Consider the following 26,729-nt stretch of genomic DNA (forward strand, 5'->3'; position numbering starts at 1 on the left):
TTCTTTTTTGCTCTTATGCAAATTAAACTTCTCTAGTGGAAGCAACGAGAAAATTTCAACATATTCATCTTTACCTATTTTCTCTTTCACTTCCTTCTTAAGATTGGCCCCCAAAGGGCCTTCAAAACAAACGTAGACTTCCCCGTGAGCCCTATCATCAAGATGCACCCTGCATTCCTTTTCCTCTTCCGTCTGCACCGACACCGAAACAGGCGACACCTGCACTTGAGTTGTCGCCACAACACCAACCGGTGGCCCGCAAGGGGCTACCCAAGCAGCTAACTGCCTCTGCTCCACTAAACCCCTATCCAACCTAGACCACAACGCCTGTACGCTATGTAGCAACTGCTGTACCCCTGCCCCCCCCCGAAATGGCAGCACCATTCGCCCCCTCCGCCCCAGCCATACTACCCAGCGTACCACCAGCCACCGGTACTAAAACATTTTGCATAAATGGAGTAGACATGGACATGTACTCACCAGGCTGCGAGGAGGCTGTGACTCCTCCAGCCGATCCGCCGGTCTCCAGACGTCCCTGCTGCCCGACCTCCTGACTCGACACCTGCTGCAATCGCTGTGCCTCCTGCGAGTAATCCAATGCCGCCGCTGGGGACTGAGGTGTAATGCTGCCTCCGGAAGATCCTGAGCCTCCGGCCGAGGCCCACTGTGCTCCAGCCACCCGAACAGGCACTGCTGCTGAGCCGCCGCAATTGTCCAGCTGGGCCGGATAATGCCCAGCTCCCGGCGACAGAACCGGCGCGTCTCTGGGCTGACACAGGCAGTCCGCCCCCCGCTGGCTCCGTCGCTGCTGTACTGCATAGGGACAGGCTGTGCGACAGGAGCATCGCCGCTGCGGCCCCCCGCACTGCTGCGCCTCCCACGCTGCCCGGCGCGTGCTGGCTCTGCCCCCTACTAGCGCGAGGCTGAGGCCCCGTCACCGCCGAAGGGACCCGCCCGGCAATAGGATTCCTCCCAGGCCGGGGCCTGCTGGCACCGCTACTCACCGGCGCCCGGCCTGGAGGGTCCCGGGAGGGGCTCCTGCGCCTGCGGGGGCCACTGGGAGCCATATCTGGGGACAGTCTCTCTGGGGGCCTACATCTCCGGGCCGGCAGCTCAAGCGGAGACGCTACTGCCGCCGCTTGACTCCCGCCGATAATCGCCGCCACCTGCGCCTCCAGCTAGCCATCAGGGTGCGAAGCAGCTACAGCCCTGAGGCTCTCCAAGACACGGTCCACCGCCGACATGGTGAGGGATGTCTGTTCCTGAGTCTTGAAGAGCGGGAACTGACAGGCTCCACCCCCACCTATCCCATATTACCCCCCATACCTAGGCCCTCCTCCCAATCACCCTAAAACCCACCTCCAACCCCTTGTCATGCTGGCCTCCGCTCAGGCCTTGCTGTGGGGGTTGGGCGGCCCGGCTCCAGCCATTACTGATACCTCCACTACCACTGTAATTTACTAGGAATGATCCTGAAATATTTTCCAATCTTGAATCGTTGAGGTGACATTACATAAAATCTGTATGCAACAGCCCTATTTTAAAACCTTTCATTCAGAAATGCCTCTGAGATTTAGCAAAGTATCTGAGAGAAATGATTAACCCCTTAGTGACCGAGCCAAATTTTTGAAATCTGACCAGGGTCACTTTATGTGGTAATAACTCTGCAACGCTTCAACAAATCCCAGTGATTTTGAGATTGTTTTTTCGTGACACATTATACTTTATGATAATGGTAAATTTTGTTCAACATTTTTTGTGTTTATTTATAAAAAATATCAAAAATTTTAGAAAAATGTAAAAAAATTAGCAATTTTCTAAATTTGAATGATTATCCCTTTAATCCGGATAGTCATACAACAGCAAACCATTAATAAATAACATTTCCCACATGTCGGCTTTACATCAGCACCATTTGTAAAATGTTGCTTTATTTCGTTAGCATTTTAGGAGGTTTAAAAATGTAGCAACAATTTTTCATTTTTTCAAAGAAATTTACAAAATTTATTTTTTTAGGGACTTATCCATGTTTGAAGTCACTTTAGGGGTCTCATATATTGGGAAACTCACAAACGTGATACCATTTTAAAAACAGCACCCCTAAACATATTGAAAACTGCTGTCAGGTAGTTTATTAACCCTTCAGGTGCTTTACAGGAATTAATGCAAAGTGGTATGACAGAAATGAAAATGTGTATTTTTACCACCTAAATGCCGCTAACTTCTAAACAGATTACTACAGCCGTCAGACTCTAAGGCCACTATTTGGTCATGAATTGCCATGGCAAACATCAGGACAACAAAATCATGATCTGAGGGCACCAATTGTGACAAAGAAGAAGCCCCCACACACTGTTAACCATTTATAATGATGTAGTCACTATTGACAGCAGCATCTAAGGGGTTAAACAGATTTAGATGGTGCAAATACTGATCGTGGCTGGTACAGCAAGTTGTCAGCTATAGTGTACAACCGACAGATGCTGGATTGTCATCTGTATGGGGAGGCTATTCTCTTATATCTCAGGTCAGTTAAAAGGCGTATTGGCGGTCATTAAGGGAAATATCTCTAATGTCAGTCGTCAGTCAACAGGTTCACAAAATCAGTGAATCCATGGAAAACTTTGCAGAGACAAAACTGTCCTTTCACAACTAAAATGTAAAAGTTTATGTATGGGATGATATTAGTGAATTCCATGTATATTGGCTCTGATTTAAGATATATTAGAGTAATCACAGTCTCTAAACAAAGTTCATTTATATTTTCTAGTCTCATTCGCTATTCTGAGCAGCTTTCTGAACTTGACATTGATGACAACTGCCTTGGAGAACTACCAGCCACGGACATCCTGGAGGCTCTAACAGACAGAAATCAAGGTAAGGCTTCCATAGTAAAGGGACCTCCAGGGTCATTGTGTCCAAACTCCTGATCAATGCAGGATTCATCATTAAGCATTAGATGTTCCAAGCATATGGGTACAGTCCTACATCCTCCCAGCTTGACACTAGCGCTCAAGTATGGGGAGCTAGAATTACGTGATGATTCACTTAACTCCACTTCCCCTAGCAACCCAAGAACGGGTTCTGAATCCAGAGAAAAGGATATACCATAAATGATAAATGGCTGCAGGTCCTACTTATGACAGCTTGTGAACTAGAAGGTTACATTCACTATATAAAAAGACACATATGCATGTTTTTCTCAATATCTGACATGAAATCAGAATAAACCCTTACCGTTTAAGGTCAATTAGGATTACCATAATTATTAATATTTGTCCAATGCCAGGATAATGAGAGAGACAGAGAATGTTTTAAGGCATTTTATTACTTACGGCAAAGTCAAAAGTTTACATACATTTCATTAGTATTTGGTAAAATTGCCCTTAAACTGAATAACTTGGGTCAAACGTTTGGGATATCCTTGAACAAGATTGTCACAATAGTTGGTTGGAATTTGGTCCCTTTCCTCCTGAGAAAACTGGAGTAACTGATCCAGGTTTGTAGGTCGCCTTGCTCGCACCGGCCTTTTCAGCTTTGCTCATAAATTTTCAATAGGATTGAGATAAGGGGTTTGTGATGGCCACTCCAAAACATTAACTTTGTTATCCTTCAGCCACATTATTATTGTTATCATTTTGGCTGTATGCTTCGGGTCATTGTCCATTTGTAAGACCCATTTCTGTCCAAGCTTTAACTTCCTGGCTGATGTCTTGAGATGTTGCTTCAGTATTGCCACATAATCTTCTTTTCTCATAATGACATCTATTTTGTGAAGTGCACCAGTCTCTCGTGCAGCAAAACAACCTCACAACATGTGTGTTTCACAGTTGGGATGATGTTCTAAAGGTACCTGCACACTGAGCGACTTTAGAACGATAACGATAGCGATCCGTGACATTGCAGCGTCCTGGATAGTGATATCGTTGTGTTTGACACACAGCAGCGATCAGGATCCTGCTGTGAGATTGCTGGTCGGAGCTAGAAGGCCAGAACTTTATTTCGTCGCTGGATCACCCGCTGTCATCGCTGGATCGGCGTGTGTGACGCCAATTCAGCGATGTCTTCACTTGTAACCAGGGTAAACATCGGGTTACTAAGCGCAGGGCTGCGCTTACTAACCCGATATTTACCCTGGTTACCTAAAAAAAAAACACTAACAGTACATACTTACATTCCGGTGTCTGTCACATCCCTCGCAGTCAGCTTCCCGCACTGACTGTGAGCGCCAGCCGTAAAGCACAGCGGTGACGTCCCCTGGTTACCCGGGGACCTCGGCATCGTTGGTCGCTGGAGAGCTGTCTGTGTGACAGCTCTCCAGCGACCACACAGCGACGCTGCAGCGATCGGCATCGTTGTCTATATCGCTGCAGCGTCGCTTAATGTGACGGTACCCTTAGGCTTGTAAGTTTCTCCATTTTTCCTCCAAACATAATGACGTTCATTATGCCCAAAAAGTTCAAGTTTCATTAGACCCCAGGACATTTCTCCAAACATTAAGGTATTTGTTCCTGTGTGCATTTGCAAACATTAATCTGGCTTTTGATGTTTCTTTTGGAGTAATTGTGTCTTCCTGGCAGAGTGGTCTTTCACCTTATGTTGATACAGTACTCTTTTCACTGTGGATATTGGCACAATCTTACCAGCTTCCGCCATCATCTTCACAAGGTCTTTTGATTTTGTCCTTGGGGTGACATACACATGTCGGACCAAAGCACGTTCATTTCTACGACACAGAACCTGATTTCTTCCTGGGCGTTCTGATGGCTGGACATTCCCATCTTGTTTGTTCTTGCGTATAATTGTACAGATTATCGAGGCACCTTCAGGTATCTTGAAAATGCAGGTTCACAATTCTCTTTCTGATATATTGGCTGATTTCTTTAGACTTTCCCATGATATTACACAAAGCAGTGTGTTTCAGGTGTGCATTAAAATACATCCACAGGTGTTTCTCTAATTAACTCAGATGTTGCCAAAAAAACAGAAGCTTCCAAACACATGACATCATCATATAGGCAGTCCAGAATTGTTTTAAGGCATAGTAATGTTAGTGTATGTAAAGTTTTCACTTTGCAGCATGTAATAAAAATGCCTTAAACATTCTCTCTCTCATTATTCTGGCATTTGGAAAATATTAATAATGATGGTAATTCTAATTGACTTTAAACGGGAAAGGTTTATTCTGATTTCATGTCAGATATTGAGAAAAACATGCAGATGTATCTTTTTATATAGTGTATGTAAACTTCAAGTTTCAACTGTATATATTTTTTAGACCATGTTGGGCCCTTTTTGAAGACAGAAAAAAGGCGAATAATCCATGTAATGTCTTCCATAAACTGCAGTTTAATGACACAAACCAGAAGTGACACATAAAGGTTTCTGTTCCACCATCCCATCAGGAAAACTACCACGCTTGAAAATTAAAGTAACAGCTCAGATATCACCAGTTACATTTAAAGCCATCCTAAAACAGAGCGGGAAGATGAAGACCTCAAAGAAGAAAAGAAGAAGAAAGGTAACTGTATAATTTTCTAATAATAAAGCTGAAATAATTAATAGAGTTTACTTATCATTATGTAGTAGGACATATTTTACGTATCTCATATCAGAACTATTAAATCCCAGATTGTTACGGTATCTGATCAGGTTTAATTTTGGCTTCAGTGATTTAAAACCCAGAAGTTTTGCTACAGCACGCTAAGTGTTAAGAGGAGTTAAGCAGCCAATTTGTTTAAGGGCTGGGTTTTTGTAGACAACCATGGAGCGGGTGGGAGGTTGTCGACCTTATCTCCACGCCACGGTGTGGTCTGGGGCTTAAATAGTCGGCCTCCAGAGGCATTCAGGATTCGGTAGGTCTGGAGAGTGGAGCTCCAGTGCGTTGTGTCCAGTGAAGGAAAACTGAACCTTTGGATGGTGATTTCTCCGGAGTGGGCGGATTTCCCGCAGATGTATGGAGTGTGTTATACCATTTTGTTTTGTTTTCCTATTTTGCCCTAAGAGCTGTGTTTATTTTTACATCACCGTGGTTTATGCCGCATGTATATAATAAACCAGTAAAGGACTGAAAAGAGACAGCGTTCCGATGCTTGCCTCCGTGTCAGCCGAGTGAACCGCTCCACCACAATTGGTAACATTACACATGTCTCAGATTACACTGTGGATTTTCTCTGTAACATTTGGATCAGACGTTACCAAATCTCATCCACAACGCTTGTAAGTGTAAAACAATGGATTTCTGGAATGAAAATCCACTGTGTATTGAACCTGTGTGACCATACTCTAAAATTTACCCGACTCCTGAGCAATCTTTTTTTTTCTGCACAAGTTGCAATAACAGGACTATTAAAGAGGTTTTTCAGGATAATCCCAAATTTCTGCAGTTGGAGGTAGCTGAATCCTATGCAAAATCCTATGCTATGTGCACATGGTCAGGATTCTTTTTTCGCTCACTGTCTCTTTTGGTCTCACTCAATGGTCATCTGAAGCCACCCATAAAGATGGCCACACACTGGACCTCATCTTCACCCGCCTTTGTTCCCTTACTAATCTCACCAACTCACCCCTCCCTCTGTCTGACCACAACCTACTGACATTTTCTTCTCTCTCCCCTCCTAGCGCACAACCTCCACTCCACAAACTCACTCACCCTCGCAGAAATCTCAAACACCTCAATTTACAATCACTGTCTGAGTCCCTTCTCCCTCTTACAAACATAGCTTCCTTCCATGGCACAGACGCTGCTGCCTCTTTTTATAACACCACAATAACAGCAACACTTGATTCGGCCGCCCCACTCATGCATAGCAAAACTCGTAGAATCAACAGGCAGCCCTGGCTAACCAGCCTGGCCAAAGAACTGAGACGGGCTTCCAGCATCGCTGAACGGCGATGGAAGAGATCTTGTTCTGCTGAGCACTTCACTGCATACAAGCAGTCCCTCGCCAGCTTCAAGTCCGCGCTCACTGCCGCAAAACAAACTTACTTCTCATCTCTCATATCCTCCCTGTCGCACAACCCTAAACAGCTCTTCAACACTTTCAATTCTCTACTCCATCCCCCAGCATCTCCTCCCTCCCCTATCATTTCAGCTGAAGAATTTGCCTCTTTCTTTAAGCAGAAGATAGATAACATCAGACAAAGCTTTGGCCCGCAGCCCCCAATGCCCCTCCTCTTGACTACTCAGCCCTGTTCCAAAGCCAGCTTCTCCACCATGACAGCAGATCAGCTCTCCCTCCTTCTATCAAGATCACATCTCACCACTTGCACTCTTGACCCGCTCCCATCCCACCTCATCCCTAACCTCACAAAAGTCTTCATCCCAACCTTAACACAACTCTTCAACCTCTCACTTACAAACGGTGTCTTCCCCTCATCCTTCAAACATGCATCAATCACACCTATCCTCAAAAAACCCTCCCTCGACCCATCCTCCATGTCCAGCTATCGCCCGATATCCCTTCTCCCTTTTGCCTCAAAACTACTGGAACAGCATGTCCATCTTGAACTGTCCTCCCACCTCTCCTCCTGCTCCCTCTTTGACCAGTTACAATCTGGCTTCCGAACACATCACTCAACAGAAACTGCCCTAACTAAAGTGACCAACGACCTACTAACCGCCAAGAGCAAGCGACACTACTCTGTCCTCCTCCTCCTGGACTTGTCTTCAGCCTTCGACACTGTGGACCACTCCCTTCTGCTACAGATCCTCTCATCTCTTGGCATCACAGACTTGGCCCTATCCTGGATCTCATCATATCTAACAGATCGGACATTCAGTGTCTCCCTCTCCCACACCACCTCCTCATCTCACCCCCTGTCTATCGGTGTTCCCCAAGGTTCAGTTCTAGGACCCCTACTCTTCTCCATCTACACCTTCGGCCTGGGACAGCTCATAGAATCCCACGGTTTACAATATCATCTCTATGCTGATGACACGCAGATCTCTGGACCCGACCTCACTTCCTTACTGACCAAAATCCCGCAATGTCTGTCTGCTATTTCATCCTTCTTTTCTGCTCATTTTCTAAAACTGAACATGGACAAAACAGAATTTATCATCTTTCCCCCACCTCACTCTACCCCTCCACCCGACCTATCCATCAATGTCAATCGCTGCTCACTTTCCCCGGTCCCGCACGCTCGGTGCCTCGGGTGATCCTTGACTCTACCCTCTCTTTCAAGCCACATATCCAAGCCCTTGCCTCCTCTTGCCGATTCCAACTCAAAAACATTTCCCGGATCCGTACATTCCTTGACCATGAAACCACAAAAACACTAGTAACATAGTAACATAGTTAGTAAGGCCGAAAAAAGACATTTGTCCATCCAGTTCAGCCTATATTCCATCATAATAAATCCCCAGATCTACGTCCTTCTACAGAACCTAATTGTATGATACAATATTGTTCTGCTCCAGGAAGACATCCAGGCCTCTCTTGAACCCCTCGACTGAGTTCGCCATCACCACCTCCTCAGGCAAGCAATTCCAGATTCTCACTGCCCTAACAGTAAGGAATCCTCTTCTATGTTGGTGGAAAAACCTTCTCTCCTCCAGACGCAAAGAATGCCCCCTTGTGCCCGTCACCTTCCTTGGTATAAACAGATCCTCAGCGAGATATTTGTATTGTCCCCTTATATACTTATACATGGTTATTAGATCGCCCCTCAGTCGTCTTTTTTCTAGACTAAATAATCCTAATTTCGCTAATCTATCTGGGTATTGTAGTTCTCCCATCCCCTTTATTAATTTTGTTGCACTCCTTTGTACTCTCTCTAGTTCCATTATATCCTTCCTGAGCACCGGTGCCCAAAACTGGACACAGTACTCCATGTGCGGTCTAACTAGGGATTTGTACAGAGGCAGTATAATGCTCTCATCATGTGTATCCAGACCTCTTTTAATGCACCCCATGATCCTGTTTGCCTTGGCAGCTGCTGCCTGGCACTGGCTGCTCCAGGTAAGTTTATCATTAACTAGGATCCCCAAGTCCTTCTCCCTGTCAGATTTACCCAGTGGTTTCCCGTTCAGTGTGTAATGGTGATATTGATTCCCTCTTCCCATGTGTATAACCTTACATTTATCATTGTTAAACCTCATCTGCCACCTTTCAGCCCAAGTTTCCAACTTATCCAGATCCATCTGTAGCAGAATACTATCTTCTCTTGTATTAACTGCTTTACATAGTTTTGTATCATCTGCAAATATCGATATTTTACTGTGTAAACCTTCTACCAGATCATTAATGAATATGTTGAAGAGAACAGGTCCCAATACTGACCCCTGCGGTACCCCACTGGTCACAGCGACCCAGTTAGAGACTATACCATTTATAACCACCCTCTGCTTTCTATCACTAAGCCAGTTACTAACCCATTTACACACATTTTCCCCCAGACCAAGCATTCTCATTTTGTGTACCAACCTCTTGTGCGGCACGGTATCAAACGCTTTGGAAAAATCGAGATATACCACGTCCAATGACTCACCGTGGTCCAGTCTATAGCTTACCTCTTCATAAAAACTGATTAGATTGGTTTGACAGGAGCGATTTCTCATAAACCCATGCTGATATGGAGTTAAACAGTTATTCTCATTGAGATAATCCAGAATAACATCCCTCAGAAACCCTTCAAATATTTTACCAACAATAGAGGTTAGACTTACTGGCCTATAATTTCCAGGTTCACTTTTAGAGCCCTTTTTGAATATTGGCACCACATTTGCTATGCGCCAGTCCTGCGGAACAGACCCTGTCGCTATAGAGTCACTAAAAATAAGAAATAATGGTTTATCTATTACATTACTTAGTTCTCTTAGTACTCGTGGGTGTATGCCATCCGGACCCGGAGATTTATCTATTTTAATCTTATTTAGCCGGTTTCGCACCTCTTCTTGGGTTAGAATGGTGACCCTTAATATAGGGTTTTCATTGTTTCTTGGGATTTCACCTAGCATTTCATTTTCCACCGTGAATACCGTGGAGAAGAAGGTGTTTAATATGTTAGCTTTTTCCTCGTCATCTACAACCATTCTTTCCTCACTATTTTTTAAGGGGCCTACATTTTCAGTTTTTATTCTTTTACTATTGATATAGTTGAAGAACAGTTTGGGATTAGTTTTACTCTCCTTAGCAATGTGCTTCTCTGTTTCCTTTTTGGCAGCTTTAATTAGTTTTTTAGGTAAAGTATTTTTCTCCCTATAGTTTTTTAGAGCTTCAATGGTGCCATCCTGCTTTAGTAGTGCAAATGCTTTCTTTTTACTGTTAATTGCCTGTCTTACTTCTTTGTTTAGCCACATTGGGTTTTTCCTATTTCTAGTCCTTTTATTCCCACAAGGTATAAACCGCTTACACTGCCTATTTAGGATGTTCTTAAACATTTCCCATTTATTATCTGTATTCTCATTTCTTAGGATATTGTCCCAGTCTACCAGATTAAGGGCATCTCTAAGCTGTTCAAACTTTGCCTTCCTAAAGTTCAATGTTTTTGTGACTCCCTGACAAGTCCCCCTAGTGAAAGACAGGTGAAACTGCACAATATTGTGGTCGCTATTTCCTAAATGCCCAACCACCTGCAGATTTGTTATTCTGTCAGGTCTATTAGATAGTATTAGGTCTAAAAGTGCTGCTCCTCTGGTTGGATTCTGCACCAATTGTGAAAGATAATTTTTCTTGGTTATTAGCAGAAACCTGTTGCCTTTATGGGTTTCACAGGTTTCTGTTTCCCAGTTAATATCCGGGTAGTTAAAGTCCCCCATAACCAGGACCTCATTATGGGTTGCAGCTTCATCTATCTGCTTTAGAAGTAGACTTTCCATGCTTTCTGTTATATTTGGGGGTTTGTAACAGACCCCAATGAGAATTTTGTTACCATTTTTCCCTCCATGAATTTCAACCCATATGGACTCGACATCCTCATTCCCTTGGCTAATATCCTCCCTTAAAGTGGACTTTAGACAAGACTTTACATAGAGACAAACCCCTCCTCCTCTCCGATTTTTACGATCCTTTCTAAACAGACTGTAACCCTGTAAGTTAACTGCCCAGTCATAGCTTTCATCTAACCATGTCTCGGTTATTCCCACTATGTCAAAGTTACCTGTAGATATTTCTGCTTCTAGTTCTTCCATCTTGTTTGTCAGGCTTCTGGCGTTTGCGAGCATGCAGTTTAGAGGATTTTGTTTTGTTCCAATCTCCTCGCTGTGGATTGTTTTAGAAATGTTCTTACCTCCCTTCTGAGTATGTTTTCCTGGGTCGTCTTTGTTCGAGTCTAATGTTTTTCTTCCCGTCCCCTCTTCTTCTAGTTTAACGCCCTCCTGATGAGTGTAGCGAGTCTTCTGGCGAATGTGTGTTTCCCAGGTTTGTTGAGGTGTAGTCCGTCTCTGGCGAGGAGTCCATCATACCAGTAATTCACACCGTGGTCCAGGAATCCAAATCCTTGTTGTCTGCACCATCGTCTTAGCCAGTTGTTTGCATCAAGGATCCTGTTCCATCTCCTGGTGCCATGCCCGTCTACTGGAAGGATAGAAGAAAAAACTACCTGTGCATCCAGTTCCTTTACTTTCTTCCCCAACTCTTCAAAGTCCTTGCAGATTGTCGGTAGGTCCTTCCTTGCCGTGTCATTGGTGCCAACATGTATCAGAAGAAATGGGTGGACGTCCTTGGAGCTGAAGAGCTTTGGTATCCTATCGGTCACATCCTTGATCATCGCACCTGGAAGGCAGCATACTTCTCTTGCAGTTATGTCCGGTCTGCAGATGGCTGCTTCGGTGCCTCTCAGTAGTGAGTCTCCCACCACCACCACTCTTCGTTGCTTCTTGGCTGTACTTTTTGCTGTCACTTGTTGCTGTGTGCCCTTTTCTTTTTTGCTTGCTGGTATTGCTTCATTCTTAGGTGTGCCATCTTCATCCTCTACAAAGATTTGATATCGGTTCTTCAGTTGTGTGGTTGGTGATTTCTCCATGGTCTTCTTGCTTCTTTTGGTCACATGCTTCCACTCATCTGCTTTTGGAGGTTCTCTGACACTTTTTGCACCTTCTGTGACCAGTAGAGATGCTTCTGTTCTGTCTAGAAAGTCTTCATTCTCTTTGATGAGTTTCAAAGTTGCTATTCTTTCTTCCAGACCCCGCACCTTTTCTTCTAAAAGGGCCACTAGTCTACACTTCTGACAGGTGAAATTGGATTCTTCTTCTGGTCGATCTGTGAACATGTAGCACATGCTGCAGCTCACCATGTAGGTTGTCACATCTGCCATGTTGCTCCTAGATCCTGCTGACTTGCTGTGTGTTTTCCTTGTTGTGTAATCTACTCAGCCAAGCTCTCTTGCGATAATGTCCTACAGGCAAAAATTACGGCGCGCGGTTTGGTGATGCTTTCGAAGCAGCTGGTCCCGGCTGTACCCAACGATCTTCTAGCTTAGGGAGACTTCGCTTCTCCCAGAAGGCACCTGGAATATGCAAATTAGCCTCCTGAAGCTTGAATCCCTGGTTTGGTGATGCTTTCGAAGCAGCTGGTCCCGGCTGTACCCAACGATCTTCTAGCTTAGGGAGACTTCGCTTCTCCCAGAAGGCACCTGGAATATGCAAATTAGCCTCCTGAAGCTTGAATCCCTGGTTTGGTGATGCTTTCGAAGCAGCTGGTCCCGGCTGTACCCAACGATCTTCTAGCTTAGGGAGACTTCGCTTCTCCCAGAAGGCACCTGGAATATGCAAATTAGCCTCCTGAAGCTTGAATCCCTGGTTTGGTGATGCTTTCGAAGCAGCTGGTCCCGGCTGTACCCAACGATCTTCTAGCTTAGGGAGACTTCGCTTCTCCCAGAAGGCACCTGGAATATGCAAATTAGCCTCCTGAAGCTTGAATCCCTGGTTTGGTGATGCTTTCGAAGCAGCTGGTCCCGGCTGTACCCAACGATCTTCTAGCTTAGGGAGACTTCGCTTCTCCCAGAAGGCACCTGGAATATGCAAATTAGCCTCCTGAAGCTTGAATCCCTGGTTTGGTGATGCTTTCGAAGCAGCTGGTCCCGGCTGTACCCAACGATCTTCTAGCTTAGGGAGACTTCGCTTCTCCCAGAAGGCACCTGGAATATGCAAATTAGCCTCCTGAAGCTTGAATCCCTGGTTTGGTGATGCTTTCGAAGCAGCTGGTCCCGGCTGTACCCAACGATCTTCTAGCTTAGGGAGACTTCGCTTCTCCCAGAAGGCACCTGGAATATGCAAATTAGCCTCCTGAAGCTTGAATCCCTGGTTTGGTGATGCTTTCGAAGCAGCTGGTCCCGGCTGTACCCAACGATCTTCTAGCTTAGGGAGACTTCGCTTCTCCCAGAAGGCACCTGGAATATGCAAATTAGCCTCCTGAAGCTTGAATCCCTGGTTTGGTGATGCTTTCGAAGCAGCTGGTCCCGGCTGTACCCAACGATCTTCTAGCTTAGGGAGACTTCGCTTCTCCCAGAAGGCACCTGGAATATGCAAATTAGCCTCCTGAAGCTTGAATCCCTGGTTTGGTGATGCTTTCGAAGCAGCTGGTCCCGGCTGTACCCAACGATCTTCTAGCTTAGGGAGACTTCGCTTCTCCCAGAAGGCACCTGGAATATGCAAATTAGCCTCCTGAAGCTTGAATCCCTGGTTTGGTGATGCTTTCGAAGCAGCTGGTCCCGGCTGTACCCAACGATCTTCTAGCTTAGGGAGACTTCGCTTCTCCCAGAAGGCACCTGGAATATGCAAATTAGCCTCCTGAAGCTTGAATCCCTGGTTTGGTGATGCTTTCGAAGCAGCTGGTCCCGGCTGTACCCAACGATCTTCTAGCTTAGGGAGACTTCGCTTCTCCCAGAAGGCACCTGGAATATGCAAATTAGCCTCCTGAAGCTTGAATCCCTGGTTTGGTGATGCTTTCGAAGCAGCTGGTCCCGGCTGTACCCAACGATCTTCTAGCTTAGGGAGACTTCGCTTCTCCCAGAAGGCACCTGGAATATGCAAATTAGCCTCCTGAAGCTTGAATCCCTGGTTTGGTGATGCTTTCGAAGCAGCTGGTCCCGGCTGTACCCAACGATCTTCTAGCTTAGGGAGACTTCGCTTCTCCCAGAAGGCACCTGGAATATGCAAATTAGCCTCCTGAAGCTTGAATCCCTGGTTTGGTGATGCTTTCGAAGCAGCTGGTCCCGGCTGTACCCAACGATCTTCTAGCTTAGGGAGACTTCGCTTCTCCCAGAAGGCACCTGGAATATGCAAATTAGCCTCCTGAAGCTTGAATCCCTGGTTTGGTGATGCTTTCGAAGCAGCTGGTCCCGGCTGTACCCAACGATCTTCTAGCTTAGGGAGACTTCGCTTCTCCCAGAAGGCACCTGGAATATGCAAATTAGCCTCCTGAAGCTTGAATCCCTGGTTTGGTGATGCTTTCGAAGCAGCTGGTCCCGGCTGTACCCAACGATCTTCTAGCTTAGGGAGACTTCGCTTCTCCCAGAAGGCACCTGGAATATGCAAATTAGCCTCCTGAAGCTTGAATCCCTGGTTTGGTGATGCTTTCGAAGCAGCTGGTCCCGGCTGTACCCAACGATCTTCTAGCTTAGGGAGACTTCGCTTCTCCCAGAAGGCACCTGGAATATGCAAATTAGCCTCCTGAAGCTTGAATCCCTGGTTTGGTGATGCTTTCGAAGCAGCTGGTCCCGGCTGTACCCAACGATCTTCTAGCTTAGGGAGACTTCGCTTCTCCCAGAAGGCACCTGGAATATGCAAATTAGCCTCCTGAAGCTTGAATCCCTGGTTTGGTGATGCTTTCGAAGCAGCTGGTCCCGGCTGTACCCAACGATCTTCTAGCTTAGGGAGACTTCGCTTCTCCCAGAAGGCACCTGGAATATGCAAATTAGCCTCCTGAAGCTTGAATCCCTGGTTTGGTGATGCTTTCGAAGCAGCTGGTCCCGGCTGTACCCAACGATCTTCTAGCTTAGGGAGACTTCGCTTCTCCCAGAAGGCACCTGGAATATGCAAATTAGCCTCCTGAAGCTTGAATCCCTGGTTTGGTGATGCTTTCGAAGCAGCTGGTCCCGGCTGTACCCAACGATCTTCTAGCTTAGGGAGACTTCGCTTCTCCCAGAAGGCACCTGGAATATGCAAATTAGCCTCCTGAAGCTTGAATCCCTGGTTTGGTGATGCTTTCGAAGCAGCTGGTCCCGGCTGTACCCAACGATCTTCTAGCTTAGGGAGACTTCGCTTCTCCCAGAAGGCACCTGGAATATGCAAATTAGCCTCCTGAAGCTTGAATCCCTGGTTTGGTGATGCTTTCGAAGCAGCTGGTCCCGGCTGTACCCAACGATCTTCTAGCTTAGGGAGACTTCGCTTCTCCCAGAAGGCACCTGGAATATGCAAATTAGCCTCCTGAAGCTTGAATCCCTGGTTTGGTGATGCTTTCGAAGCAGCTGGTCCCGGCTGTACCCAACGATCTTCTAGCTTAGGGAGACTTCGCTTCTCCCAGAAGGCACCTGGAATATGCAAATTAGCCTCCTGAAGCTTGAATCCCTGGTTTGGTGATGCTTTCGAAGCAGCTGGTCCCGGCTGTACCCAACGATCTTCTAGCTTAGGGAGACTTCGCTTCTCCCAGAAGGCACCTGGAATATGCAAATTAGCCTCCTGAAGCTTGAATCCCTGGTTTGGTGATGCTTTCGAAGCAGCTGGTCCCGGCTGTACCCAACGATCTTCTAGCTTAGGGAGACTTCGCTTCTCCCAGAAGGCACCTGGAATATGCAAATTAGCCTCCTGAAGCTTGAATCCCTGGTTTGGTGATGCTTTCGAAGCAGCTGGTCCCGGCTGTACCCAACGATGTTCTAGCTTAGGGAGACTTCGCTTCTCCCAGAAGGCACCTGGAATATGCAAATTAGCCTCCTGAAGCTTGAATCCCTGGTTTGGTGATGCTTTCGAAGCAGCTGGTCCCGGCTGTACCCAACGATGTTCTAGCTTAGGGAGACTTCGCTTCTCCCAGAAGGCACCTGGAATATGCAAATTAGCCTCCTGAAGCTTGAATCCCTGGTTTGGTGATGCTTTCGAAGCAGCTGGTCCCGGCTGTACCCAACGATGTTCTAGCTTAGGGAGACTTCGCTTCTCCCAGAAGGCACCTGGAATATGCAAATTAGCCTCCTGAAGCTTGAATCCCTGGTTTGGTGATGCTTTCGAAGCAGCTGGTCCCGGCTGTACCCAACGATGTTCTAGCTTAGGGAGACTTCGCTTCTCCCAGAAGGCACCTGGAATATGCAAATTAGCCTCCTGAAGCTTGAATCCCTGGTTTGGTGATGCTTTCGAAGCAGCTGGTCCCGGCTGTACCCAACGATGTTCTAGCTTAGGGAGACTTCGCTTCTCCCAGAAGGCACCTGGAATATGCAAATTAGCCTCCTGAAGCTTGAATCCCTGGTTTGGTGATGCTTTCGAAGCAGCTGGTCCCGGCTGTACCCAACGATGTTCTAGCTTAGGGAGACTTCGCTTCTCCCAGAAGGCACCTGGAATATGCAAATTAGCCTCCTGAAGCTTGAATCCCTGGTTTGGTGATGCTTTCGAAGCAGCTGGTCCCGGCTGTACCCAACGATGTTCTAGCTTAGGGAGACTTCGCTTCTCCCAGAAGGCACCTGGAATATGCAAATTAGCCTCCTGAAGCTTGAATCCCTGGTTTGGTGATGCTTTCGAAGCAGCTGGTCCCGGCTGTACCCAACGATGTTCTAGCTTAGGGAGACTTCGCTTCTCCCAGAAGGCACCTGGAATATGCAAATTAGCCTCCTGAAGCTTGAATCCCTGGTTTGGTGATGCTTTCGAAGCAGCTGGTCCCGGCTGTACCCAACGATGTTCTAGCTTAGGGAGACTTCGCTTCTCCTAGAAGGCACCTGGAATATGCAAATTAGCCTCCTGAAGCTTGAATCCCTGGTTTGGTGATGCTTTCGAAGCAGCTGGTCCCGGCTGTACCCAACGATGTTCTAGCTTAGGGAGACTTCGCTTCTCCCAGAAGGCACCTGGAATATGCAAATTAGCCTCCTGAAGCTTGAATCCCTGGTTTGGTGATGCTTTCGAAGCAGCTGGTCCCGGCTGTACCCAACGATCTTCTAGCTTAGGGAGACTTCGCTTCTCCCAGAAGGCACCTGGAATATGCAAATTAGCCTCCTGAAGCTTGAATCCCTGGTTTGGTGATGCTTTCGAAGCAGCTGGTCCCGGCTGTACCCAACGATCTTCTAGCTTAGGGAGACTTCGCTTCTCCCAGAAGGCACCTGGAATATGCAAATTAGCCTCCTGAAGCTTGAATCCCTGGTTTGGTGATGCTTTCGAAGCAGCTGGTCCCGGCTGTACCCAACGATCTTCTAGCTTAGGGAGACTTCGCTTCTCCCAGAAGGCACCTGGAATATGCAAATTAGCCTCCTGAAGCTTGAATCCCTGGTTTGGTGATGCTTTCGAAGCAGCTGGTCCCGGCTGTACCCAACGATCTTCTAGCTTAGGGAGACTTCGCTTCTCCCAGAAGGCACCTGGAATATGCAAATTAGCCTCCTGAAGCTTGAATCCCTGGTTTGGTGATGCTTTCGAAGCAGCTGGTCCCGGCTGTACCCAACGATGTTCTAGCTTAGGGAGACTTCGCTTCTCCCAGAAGGCACCTGGAATATGCAAATTAGCCTCCTGAAGCTTGAATCCCTGGTTTGGTGATGCTTTCGAAGCAGCTGGTCCCGGCTGTACCCAACGATGTTCTAGCTTAGGGAGACTTCGCTTCTCCCAGAAGGCACCTGGAATATGCAAATTAGCCTCCTGAAGCTTGAATCCCTGGTTTGGTGATGCTTTCGAAGCAGCTGGTCCCGGCTGTACCCAACGATCTTCTAGCTTAGGGAGACTTCGCTTCTCCCAGAAGGCACCTGGAATATGCAAATTAGCCTCCTGAAGCTTGAATCCCTGGTTTGGTGATGCTTTCGAAGCAGCTGGTCCCGGCTGTACCCAACGATCTTCTAGCTTAGGGAGACTTCGCTTCTCCCAGAAGGCACCTGGAATATGCAAATTAGCCTCCTGAAGCTTGAATCCCTGGTTTGGTGATGCTTTCGAAGCAGCTGGTCCCGGCTGTACCCAACGATCTTCTAGCTTAGGGAGACTTCGCTTCTCCCAGAAGGCACCTGGAATATGCAAATTAGCCTCCTGAAGCTTGAATCCCTGGTTTGGTGATGCTTTCGAAGCAGCTGGTCCCGGCTGTACCCAACGATCTTCTAGCTTAGGGAGACTTCGCTTCTCCCAGAAGGCACCTGGAATATGCAAATTAGCCTCCTGAAGCTTGAATCCCTGGTTTGGTGATGCTTTCGAAGCAGCTGGTCCCGGCTGTACCCAACGATCTTCTAGCTTAGGGAGACTTCGCTTCTCCCAGAAGGCACCTGGAATATGCAAATTAGCCTCCTGAAGCTTGAATCCCTGGTTTGGTGATGCTTTCGAAGCAGCTGGTCCCGGCTGTACCCAACGATCTTCTAGCTTAGGGAGACTTCGCTTCTCCCAGAAGGCACCTGGAATATGCAAATTAGCCTCCTGAAGCTTGAATCCCTGGTTTGGTGATGCTTTCGAAGCAGCTGGTCCCGGCTGTACCCAACGATCTTCTAGCTTAGGGAGACTTCGCTTCTCCCAGAAGGCACCTGGAATATGCAAATTAGCCTCCTGAAGCTTGAATCCCTGGTTTGGTGATGCTTTCGAAGCAGCTGGTCCCGGCTGTACCCAACGATCTTCTAGCTTAGGGAGACTTCGCTTCTCCCAGAAGGCACCTGGAATATGCAAATTAGCCTCCTGAAGCTTGAATCCCTGGTTTGGTGATGCTTTCGAAGCAGCTGGTCCCGGCTGTACCCAACGATCTTCTAGCTTAGGGAGACTTCGCTTCTCCCAGAAGGCACCTGGAATATGCAAATTAGCCTCCTGAAGCTTGAATCCCTGGTTTGGTGATGCTTTCGAAGCAGCTGGTCCCGGCTGTACCCAACGATCTTCTAGCTTAGGGAGACTTCGCTTCTCCCAGAAGGCACCTGGAATATGCAAATTAGCCTCCTGAAGCTTGAATCCCTGGTTTGGTGATGCTTTCGAAGCAGCTGGTCCCGGCTGTACCCAACGATCTTCTAGCTTAGGGAGACTTCGCTTCTCCCAGAAGGCACCTGGAATATGCAAATTAGCCTCCTGAAGCTTGAATCCCTGGTTTGGTGATGCTTTCGAAGCAGCTGGTCCCGGCTGTACCCAACGATCTTCTAGCTTAGGGAGACTTCGCTTCTCCCAGAAGGCACCTGGAATATGCAAATTAGCCTCCTGAAGCTTGAATCCCTGGTTTGGTGATGCTTTCGAAGCAGCTGGTCCCGGCTGTACCCAACGATCTTCTAGCTTAGGGAGACTTCGCTTCTCCCAGAAGGCACCTGGAATATGCAAATTAGCCTCCTGAAGCTTGAATCCCTGGTTTGGTGATGCTTTCGAAGCAGCTGGTCCCGGCTGTACCCAACGATCTTCTAGCTTAGGGAGACTTCGCTTCTCCCAGAAGGCACCTGGAATATGCAAATTAGCCTCCTGAAGCTTGAATCCCTGGTTTGGTGATGCTTTCGAAGCAGCTGGTCCCGGCTGTACCCAACGATCTTCTAGCTTAGGGAGACTTCGCTTCTCCCAGAAGGCACCTGGAATATGCAAATTAGCCTCCTGAAGCTTGAATCCCTGGTTTGGTGATGCTTTCGAAGCAGCTGGTCCCGGCTGTACCCAACGATCTTCTAGCTTAGGGAGACTTCGCTTCTCCCAGAAGGCACCTGGAATATGCAAATTAGCCTCCTGAAGCTTGAATCCCTGGTTTGGTGATGCTTTCGAAGCAGCTGGTCCCGGCTGTACCCAACGATCTTCTAGCTTAGGGAGACTTCGCTTCTCCCAGAAGGCACCTGGAATATGCAAATTAGCCTCCTGAAGCTTGAATCCCTGGTTTGGTGATGCTTTCGAAGCAGCTGGTCCCGGCTGTACCCAACGATCTTCTAGCTTAGGGAGACTTCGCTTCTCCCAGAAGGCACCTGGAATATGCAAATTAGCCTCCTGAAGCTTGAATCCCTGGTTTGGTGATGCTTTCGAAGCAGCTGGTCCCGGCTGTACCCAACGATCTTCTAGCTTAGGGAGACTTCGCTTCTCCCAGAAGGCACCTGGAATATGCAAATTAGCCTCCTGAAGCTTGAATCCCTGGTTTGGTGATGCTTTCGAAGCAGCTGGTCCCGGCTGTACCCAACGATCTTCTAGCTTAGGGAGACTTCGCTTCTCCCAGAAGGCACCTGGAATATGCAAATTAGCCTCCTGAAGCTTGAATCCCTGGTTTGGTGATGCTTTCGAAGCAGCTGGTCCCGGCTGTACCCAACGATCTTCTAGCTTAGGGAGACTTCGCTTCTCCCAGAAGGCACCTGGAATATGCAAATTAGCCTCCTGAAGCTTGAATCCCTGGTTGTGCATGCCCTTATCATCTCCCGCCTTGACTACTGCAACCTCCTACTCTCTGGCCTCCCTTCTAGCACTCTGGCACCACTCCAATCCATCTTAAACTCTGCTGCCCGACTAATCCACCTGTCTCCCCGTTATTTCCCAGCCTCCCCTCTCTGCCAGGCCCTTCACTGGCTTCCTATTGCCCAGAGGCTACAGTTCAAAACACTAACAATGACATACAAAGCCATTCACAATCTGACTCCTCCATACATCTGTGACATGGTCTCCCGCTACCTACCTACACGCAACCTTCGATCATCTCATGATCTCCTACTCTACTCCTCTCTCATCTCTTCCTCCAACAACCGCATCCAAGACTTTTCCCGTGCTTCCCCCATACTCTGGAACTCTCTACCCCAACACATCAGGCTCTCACCTACCACGGAAACCTTCAAAAGGAACCTGAAGACCCACCTCTTCCGACAAGCCTACAACCTGCAGTGATCCCCAGTCTACTGAAGCGCCACATGGCCAGCTCTACCCTCACCTAGTGTATCCTCACCCATCCCCTGTAGACTGTGAGCCCTCGCGGGCAGGGTCCTCTCTCCTCCTGTACTTGTGTGTGCCTTGTTTTACTCATGTTTATTGTACTTGTCTATATTTGCCCCATTCACATGTAAAGCGCCATGGAATAAATGGCGCTATAAAAATGAATAATAATAATAATAATTCTGCTGACCAGGCAACAAGCGGTCTTCACGTGACTGCATGCGCGCTATTTACAGATTGGCAAATACAAGCCAGCTAGCAACAATTCCTGCTTCTCTCAATATACTATTGGTACAAGTGAATGAGAATGAAATAACAAACGTGATCGGATGATGGTCGCTCGTTACCTGCTCGAGCGGAATCCTGACAGTGTGCACAGGATTCATCAGATAGATACAGTAGATAAAGGTGGTAAATATATGGTAGGTTAGTCCTGAAAACCTCTTCAATGAGTTAACTGTACACAAACTAATTTCCAGCAAGATAATTGCTTCTCCTAAGTTTGCTAATTTCATATTTTTAACCCCTTCCCGACCCATGACGCCACGTAGGCGTCATGAAAGTCGGTGCCATTCCGACCCATGACGCCTATGCGGCGTCATGGAAAGATCGCGTCCCTGCAGATCGGGTGAAAGGGTTAACTCCCATTTCACCCAATCTGCAGGGACAGGGGGAGTGGTAGTTTAGCCCAGGGGGGGTGGCTTCACCCCCTCGTGGCTACGATCGCTCTGATTGGCTGTTGAAAGTGAAACTGCCAATCAGAGCGATTTGTAATATTTCACCCATTATAACGGGTGAAATATTACAATCCAGCCATGGCCGATGCTGAAATATCATCGGCCATGGCTGGAAATACTAGTGTACCCCCACCCCACCCCTCCGATCGCCCCCCCACCCCCTCGATCTGGCCGGTACACTGCTCCGGCTCCCCTCCGCCCTGTGCTCCGCTCCCCCCCGTGCTCGTGTCCGCTCCCCCCGTGCTCCAATCACCCCCCCGTGCTCCGTTCCACGCCCCCCGCGCTCCGTTCCACCCCTCCCGCGCTCCGATTCCCCCCCCGTGCTCCGATCCCCCCCCCCCGTGGTCCCCCCCCACCCTATCATACTTACCGATCCAGCCGTGGTCCCGTCCGTCTTCTCCCGGGCGCCGCCATCTTCCAAAATGGCGGGCGCATGCGCAGTGCGCCCGCCGAATCTGCCGGCCGGCAGATTCGTTCCAAAGTGCATTTTGATCACTGAGATATAATCTATCTCAGTGATCAAAATAAAAAAAATAATAAATGACCCCCCCCCCCTTTGTCACCCCCATAGGTAGGGACAATAAAAAAATAAAGAAATTTTTTTTTTTCCACTAATGTTAGAATAGGGTTAGGGTTAGGGGTAGGGTTAGGGGTAGGGTTAGGGGTAGGGTTAGGGGTAGGGTTAGGGGTAGGGTTAGGGCTAGGGCTAGGGGTAGGGTTAGGGTTAGGGGTAGGGTTAGGGCTAGGGTTAGGGTTAGGAATGTGCACACGTATTCTGGTCCTCTGCGGATTTTTCCGCTGCGGATTTGATAAATCCGCAGTGCTAAACCGCTGCGGATTTATGGCGGATTTACCGCGTTTTTATGCGCATTTCACTGCGGTTTTACAATTGCGATTTTCTATTGGAGCAGTTGTAAAACCGCTGCGGAATCCGCACAAAGAAGTGACATGCTGCGGAATGTAAACCGCTGCGTTTCCGTGCAGTTTTTCCGCAGCATGTGTACAGCAATTTTTGTTTCCCATAGGTTTACATTGAACTGTACACTCATGGGAAACTGCTGCGGATCCGCAGCGTTTTCCGCAGCGTGTGCACATACCTTTAGAATTAGGCTATGTGCACACGGTGCGGATTTGGCTGCGGATTCGCAGCAGTGTTCCATCAGGTTTACAGTACCATGTAAACATATGAAAAACCAAATCCGCTGTGCCCATGGTGCGGAAAATACCGCGCGGGAACGCTGCGTTGTATTTTCCGCAGCATGTCAATTCTTTGTGCGGATTCCGCAGCGTTTTACACCTGTTCCTCAATAGGAATCCGCAGGTGAAATCCGCACAAAAAACACTGGAAATCCGCGGAAAATCCGCAGGTAAAACACAGTGCCTTTTACCCGCAGATTTTTCAAAAATGGTGCGGAAATATCTCACACGAATCCGCAACGTGGGCACATAGCCTTAGGGTTAGGGTTGGAATTAGGGTTGTGGTTAGGGTTAGGGGTGTGTTGGGGTTAGTGTTGTGGTTAGGGGTGTGTTGGGGTTAGGGTTGTGATTAGGATTATGGCTACAGTTGGGATTAGGGTTAGGGGTGTGTTGGGGTTAGTGTTGGAGTTAGAATTGAGGGGTTACCACTGTTTAGGCACATCAGGGGTCTCCAAACGCAACATGGCGCCACCATTGATTCCAGCCAATCTCGTATTCAAAAAGTCAAATGGTGCTCCCTGACTTCCGAGCCCTGACGTGTGCCCAAACAGTGGTTTACCCCCACATATGGGGTACCAGCATACTCAGGACAAACTGCGCAACAATTACTGGGGTCCAATTTCTCCTGTTACCCTTGTGAATCTAAAAAAATGCTTGCTAAAACATAATTTTTGAGGAAAGAAAAATGATTTTTTATTTTCACGGCTCTGCGTTGTAAACGTCTGTGAAGCACTTGGGGGTTCAAAGTGCTCACCACATATCTAGATAAGTTCCTTGGGGGGTCTAGTTTCTAAAATGGGGTCACTTGTGGGGGGTTTCTACTGTTTAGGCACACCAGGGGCTCTGCAAACGCAACGTGACACCCGCAGACCATTCCATCAAAGTCTGCATTTCAAAAGTCACTACTTCCCTTCTGAGCCCCGACGTGTGCCCAAACAGTGGTTTACCCCCACATATGGGGTATCAGCGTACTCAGGAGAAACTGGACAACAACTTTTGGGGTCCAATTTCTCCTGTAACCCTTGGGAAAATAAAAAATTCTGGGCTAAATAATTATTTTTGAGGAAAGAAAACGTATTTATTATTTTCACGGCTCTGCATTATAAACTTCTATGAAGCACTTGGGGGTTCAAAGTGCTCACCACACATCTAGATAAGTTCCTTTGGGGGTCTAGTTTCCAAAATGGGGTCACTTGTGGGGGGTTTCTACTGTTTAGGCACATCAGGGGCTCTGCAAACGCAACGTGACGCCCGCAGAGCATTCCATCAAAGTCTGCATTTCAAAACGTCACTACTTCAATTCCAAGCCCCGGCATGTGCCCAAACAGTAGTTTACCCCCACATATGGGGTATCACCGTACTCAGGAGAAACTGGACAACAAATATTGGGGTCAAATTTCTCCTGTTACCCTTGGGAAAATTAAAAAATTCTGGGCTAAATAATTATTTTTGAGGAAAGAAAACGTATTTATTATTTTCACGGCTCTGCATTATAAACTTCTATGAAGCACTTGGGGGTTCAAAGTGCTCACCACACATCTAGATAAGTTCCTTTGGGGGTCTAGTTTCCAAAATGGGGTCACTTGTGGGGGGTTTCTACTGTTAAGCCACATCAGGGGCTCTGCAAACGCAACGTGACGCCCACAGAGCATTCCATCAAAGTCTGCATTTCAAAACGTCACTACTTCACTTCCGAGCCCCGGCATGTGCCCAAACAGTGATTTACCCCCACATATGGGGTATCAGCGTACTCAGGAGAAACTGGACAACAACTTTTGGGGTCAAATTTCTCCTGTTACCCTTGGGAAAATAAAAAATTGCAGGCTAAAAGATCATTTTTGAGAAAATAATTTTTTTTTTTATTTTCATGGCTCTGCGTTATAAACTTCTGTGAAGCACTTGGGGGTTCAAAGTCCTCACCACACATCTAGATTAGTTCCTTTGGGGGTCTAGTTTCTAAAATGGTGTCATTTCTGGGGGATCTCCAATGTTTAGGCACACAGGGGCTCTCCAAACGTGACATGGTGTCCGCTAATGATTGGAGCTAATTTTCCATTTAAAAAGCCAAATGGCGTGCCATCCCTTCCGAGCCCTGCCGTGCGCCCAAACAGTGGTTTACCCCCACATATGGGGTATCAGCGTACTCAGGACAAACTGGACAACAATATTTGGGGTCCAATTTCTCCTATTATCCTTGGCAAAATAGGAAATTCCAGGCTAAAAAATCATTTTTGAGGAAAGAAAAATTATTTTTTATTTTCATGGCTCTGCGTTATAAACTTCTGTGAAGCACCTGGGGGTTTAAAGTGCTCAATATGCATCTAGATAAGTTCCTTGGGGGGTCTAGTTTCCAAAATGGGGTCACTTGTGCGGGAGCTCCAATGTTTAGGCACACAGGGGCTCTCCAAACGCGACATGGTGTCCGCTAACAATTGGAGCTAATTTTCCATTCAAAAAGTCAAATGGCGCGCCTTCTCTTCCGAGCCCTGCCGAGTGCCCAAACAGTGGTTTACCCCCACATATGAGGTATCGGCGTACTCGGGAGAAATTGCCCAACAAATTTTATGATCCATTTTATCCTACTGCCCATGTGAAAATGAAAAAATTGAGGCGAAAAGAATTTTTTTGTGAAAAAAAATTACTTTTTCATTTTTACAGATCAATTTGTGAAGCACCTGAGGGTTTAAAGTGCTCACTAGGCATCTAAATTAGTTCCTTGGGGGGTCTAGTTTCCAAAATGGGGTCACTTGTGGGGGAGCGCCAATGTTTAGGCACACAGGAGCTATCCAAACGCGACATGGTGTCCGCTAACGATGGAAATAATTTTTCATTCAAAAAGTCAAATGGCGCTCCTTCCCTTCCGAGCCTTACCATGTGCCCAAACAGTGGTTTACCTCCACATGTGAGGTATTGGTGTACTCAGGAGAAATTGCCCAACACATTTTAGGATCCATTTTATCCTGTTGCCCATGTGAAAATGAAAAAATTGAGGCTAAAAGAATTTTTTTGTGAAAAAAAAGTACTTTTTCATTTTTACGGATCAATTTGTGAAGCACCTGGGGGTTCAAAGTGCTCACTATGCATCTAGATAAGTTCCTTGGGGCGTCTAGTTTCCAAAATGGGGTCACTTGTGGGGGAGCTCCAATTTTTAGGCACACGGGGGCTCTCCAAACGTGACATGGTGTCCGCTAAAGAGTGGAGCCAATTTTTGATTCAAAAAGTCAAATGGCGCTCCTTCCCTTCCAAGCCCTGCCGTGCGCCAAAACAGTGGTTTACCCCCACATATGAGGTATCAGCGTACTCAGGACAAATTGGACAACAACTTTCGTGGTTCAGTTTCTCCTTTTACCATTGGGAAAATAAAAAAATTGTTGCTAAAAGATAATTTTTGTGACTAAAAAGTTAAATGTTCATTTTTTCCTTCCATGTTGCTTCTGCTGCTGTGAAGCACCTGAAGGGTTAATAAACTTCTTGAATGTGGTTTTGAGTACCTTGAGGGGTGCAGTTTTTAGAATGGTGTCACTTTTGGGTATTTTCAGCCATATAGACCCCTCAAACTGACTTCAAATGTGAGGTGGTCCCTAAAAAAAATGGTTTTGTAAATTTCGTTGTAAAAATGACAAATCGCTGGTCGAATTTTAACCCTTATAACTTCCTAACAAAAAAAAATTTTGTTTCCAAAATTGTGCTGATGTAAAGTTAACATGTGGGAAATGTTATTTATTAACTATTTTGTGTCACATATCTCTCTGGTTTAACAGAATAAAAATTCAAAATGTGAAAATTGCGAAATTTTCAAAATTTTCGCCAAATTTCCGTGTTTATCACAAATAAATGCA

At 47.0% G+C, this 26,729-nt stretch overlaps 1 protein-coding gene across 1 annotated transcript in view; it reads left to right on the forward strand.

The window, feature by feature from the left end:
* LOC138680896 (uncharacterized) overlaps positions 1-26,729 on the forward strand; it is a 36,564-nt gene that overhangs the window by 8,659 nt on the left and 1,176 nt on the right. Inside the window, exons 9-10 of the mRNA XM_069768110.1 lie at positions 2,771-2,877; positions 5,406-5,521. Coding sequence (XP_069624211.1) covers positions 2,771-2,877; positions 5,406-5,521 — 223 coding nt within the window. The remainder of the gene's footprint in view (positions 1-2,770; positions 2,878-5,405; positions 5,522-26,729) is intronic.

Source organism: Ranitomeya imitator, chromosome 5 (assembly GCF_032444005.1).
Source record: "Ranitomeya imitator isolate aRanImi1 chromosome 5, aRanImi1.pri, whole genome shotgun sequence".
NCBI lineage: Eukaryota > Metazoa > Chordata > Amphibia > Anura > Dendrobatidae > Ranitomeya > Ranitomeya imitator.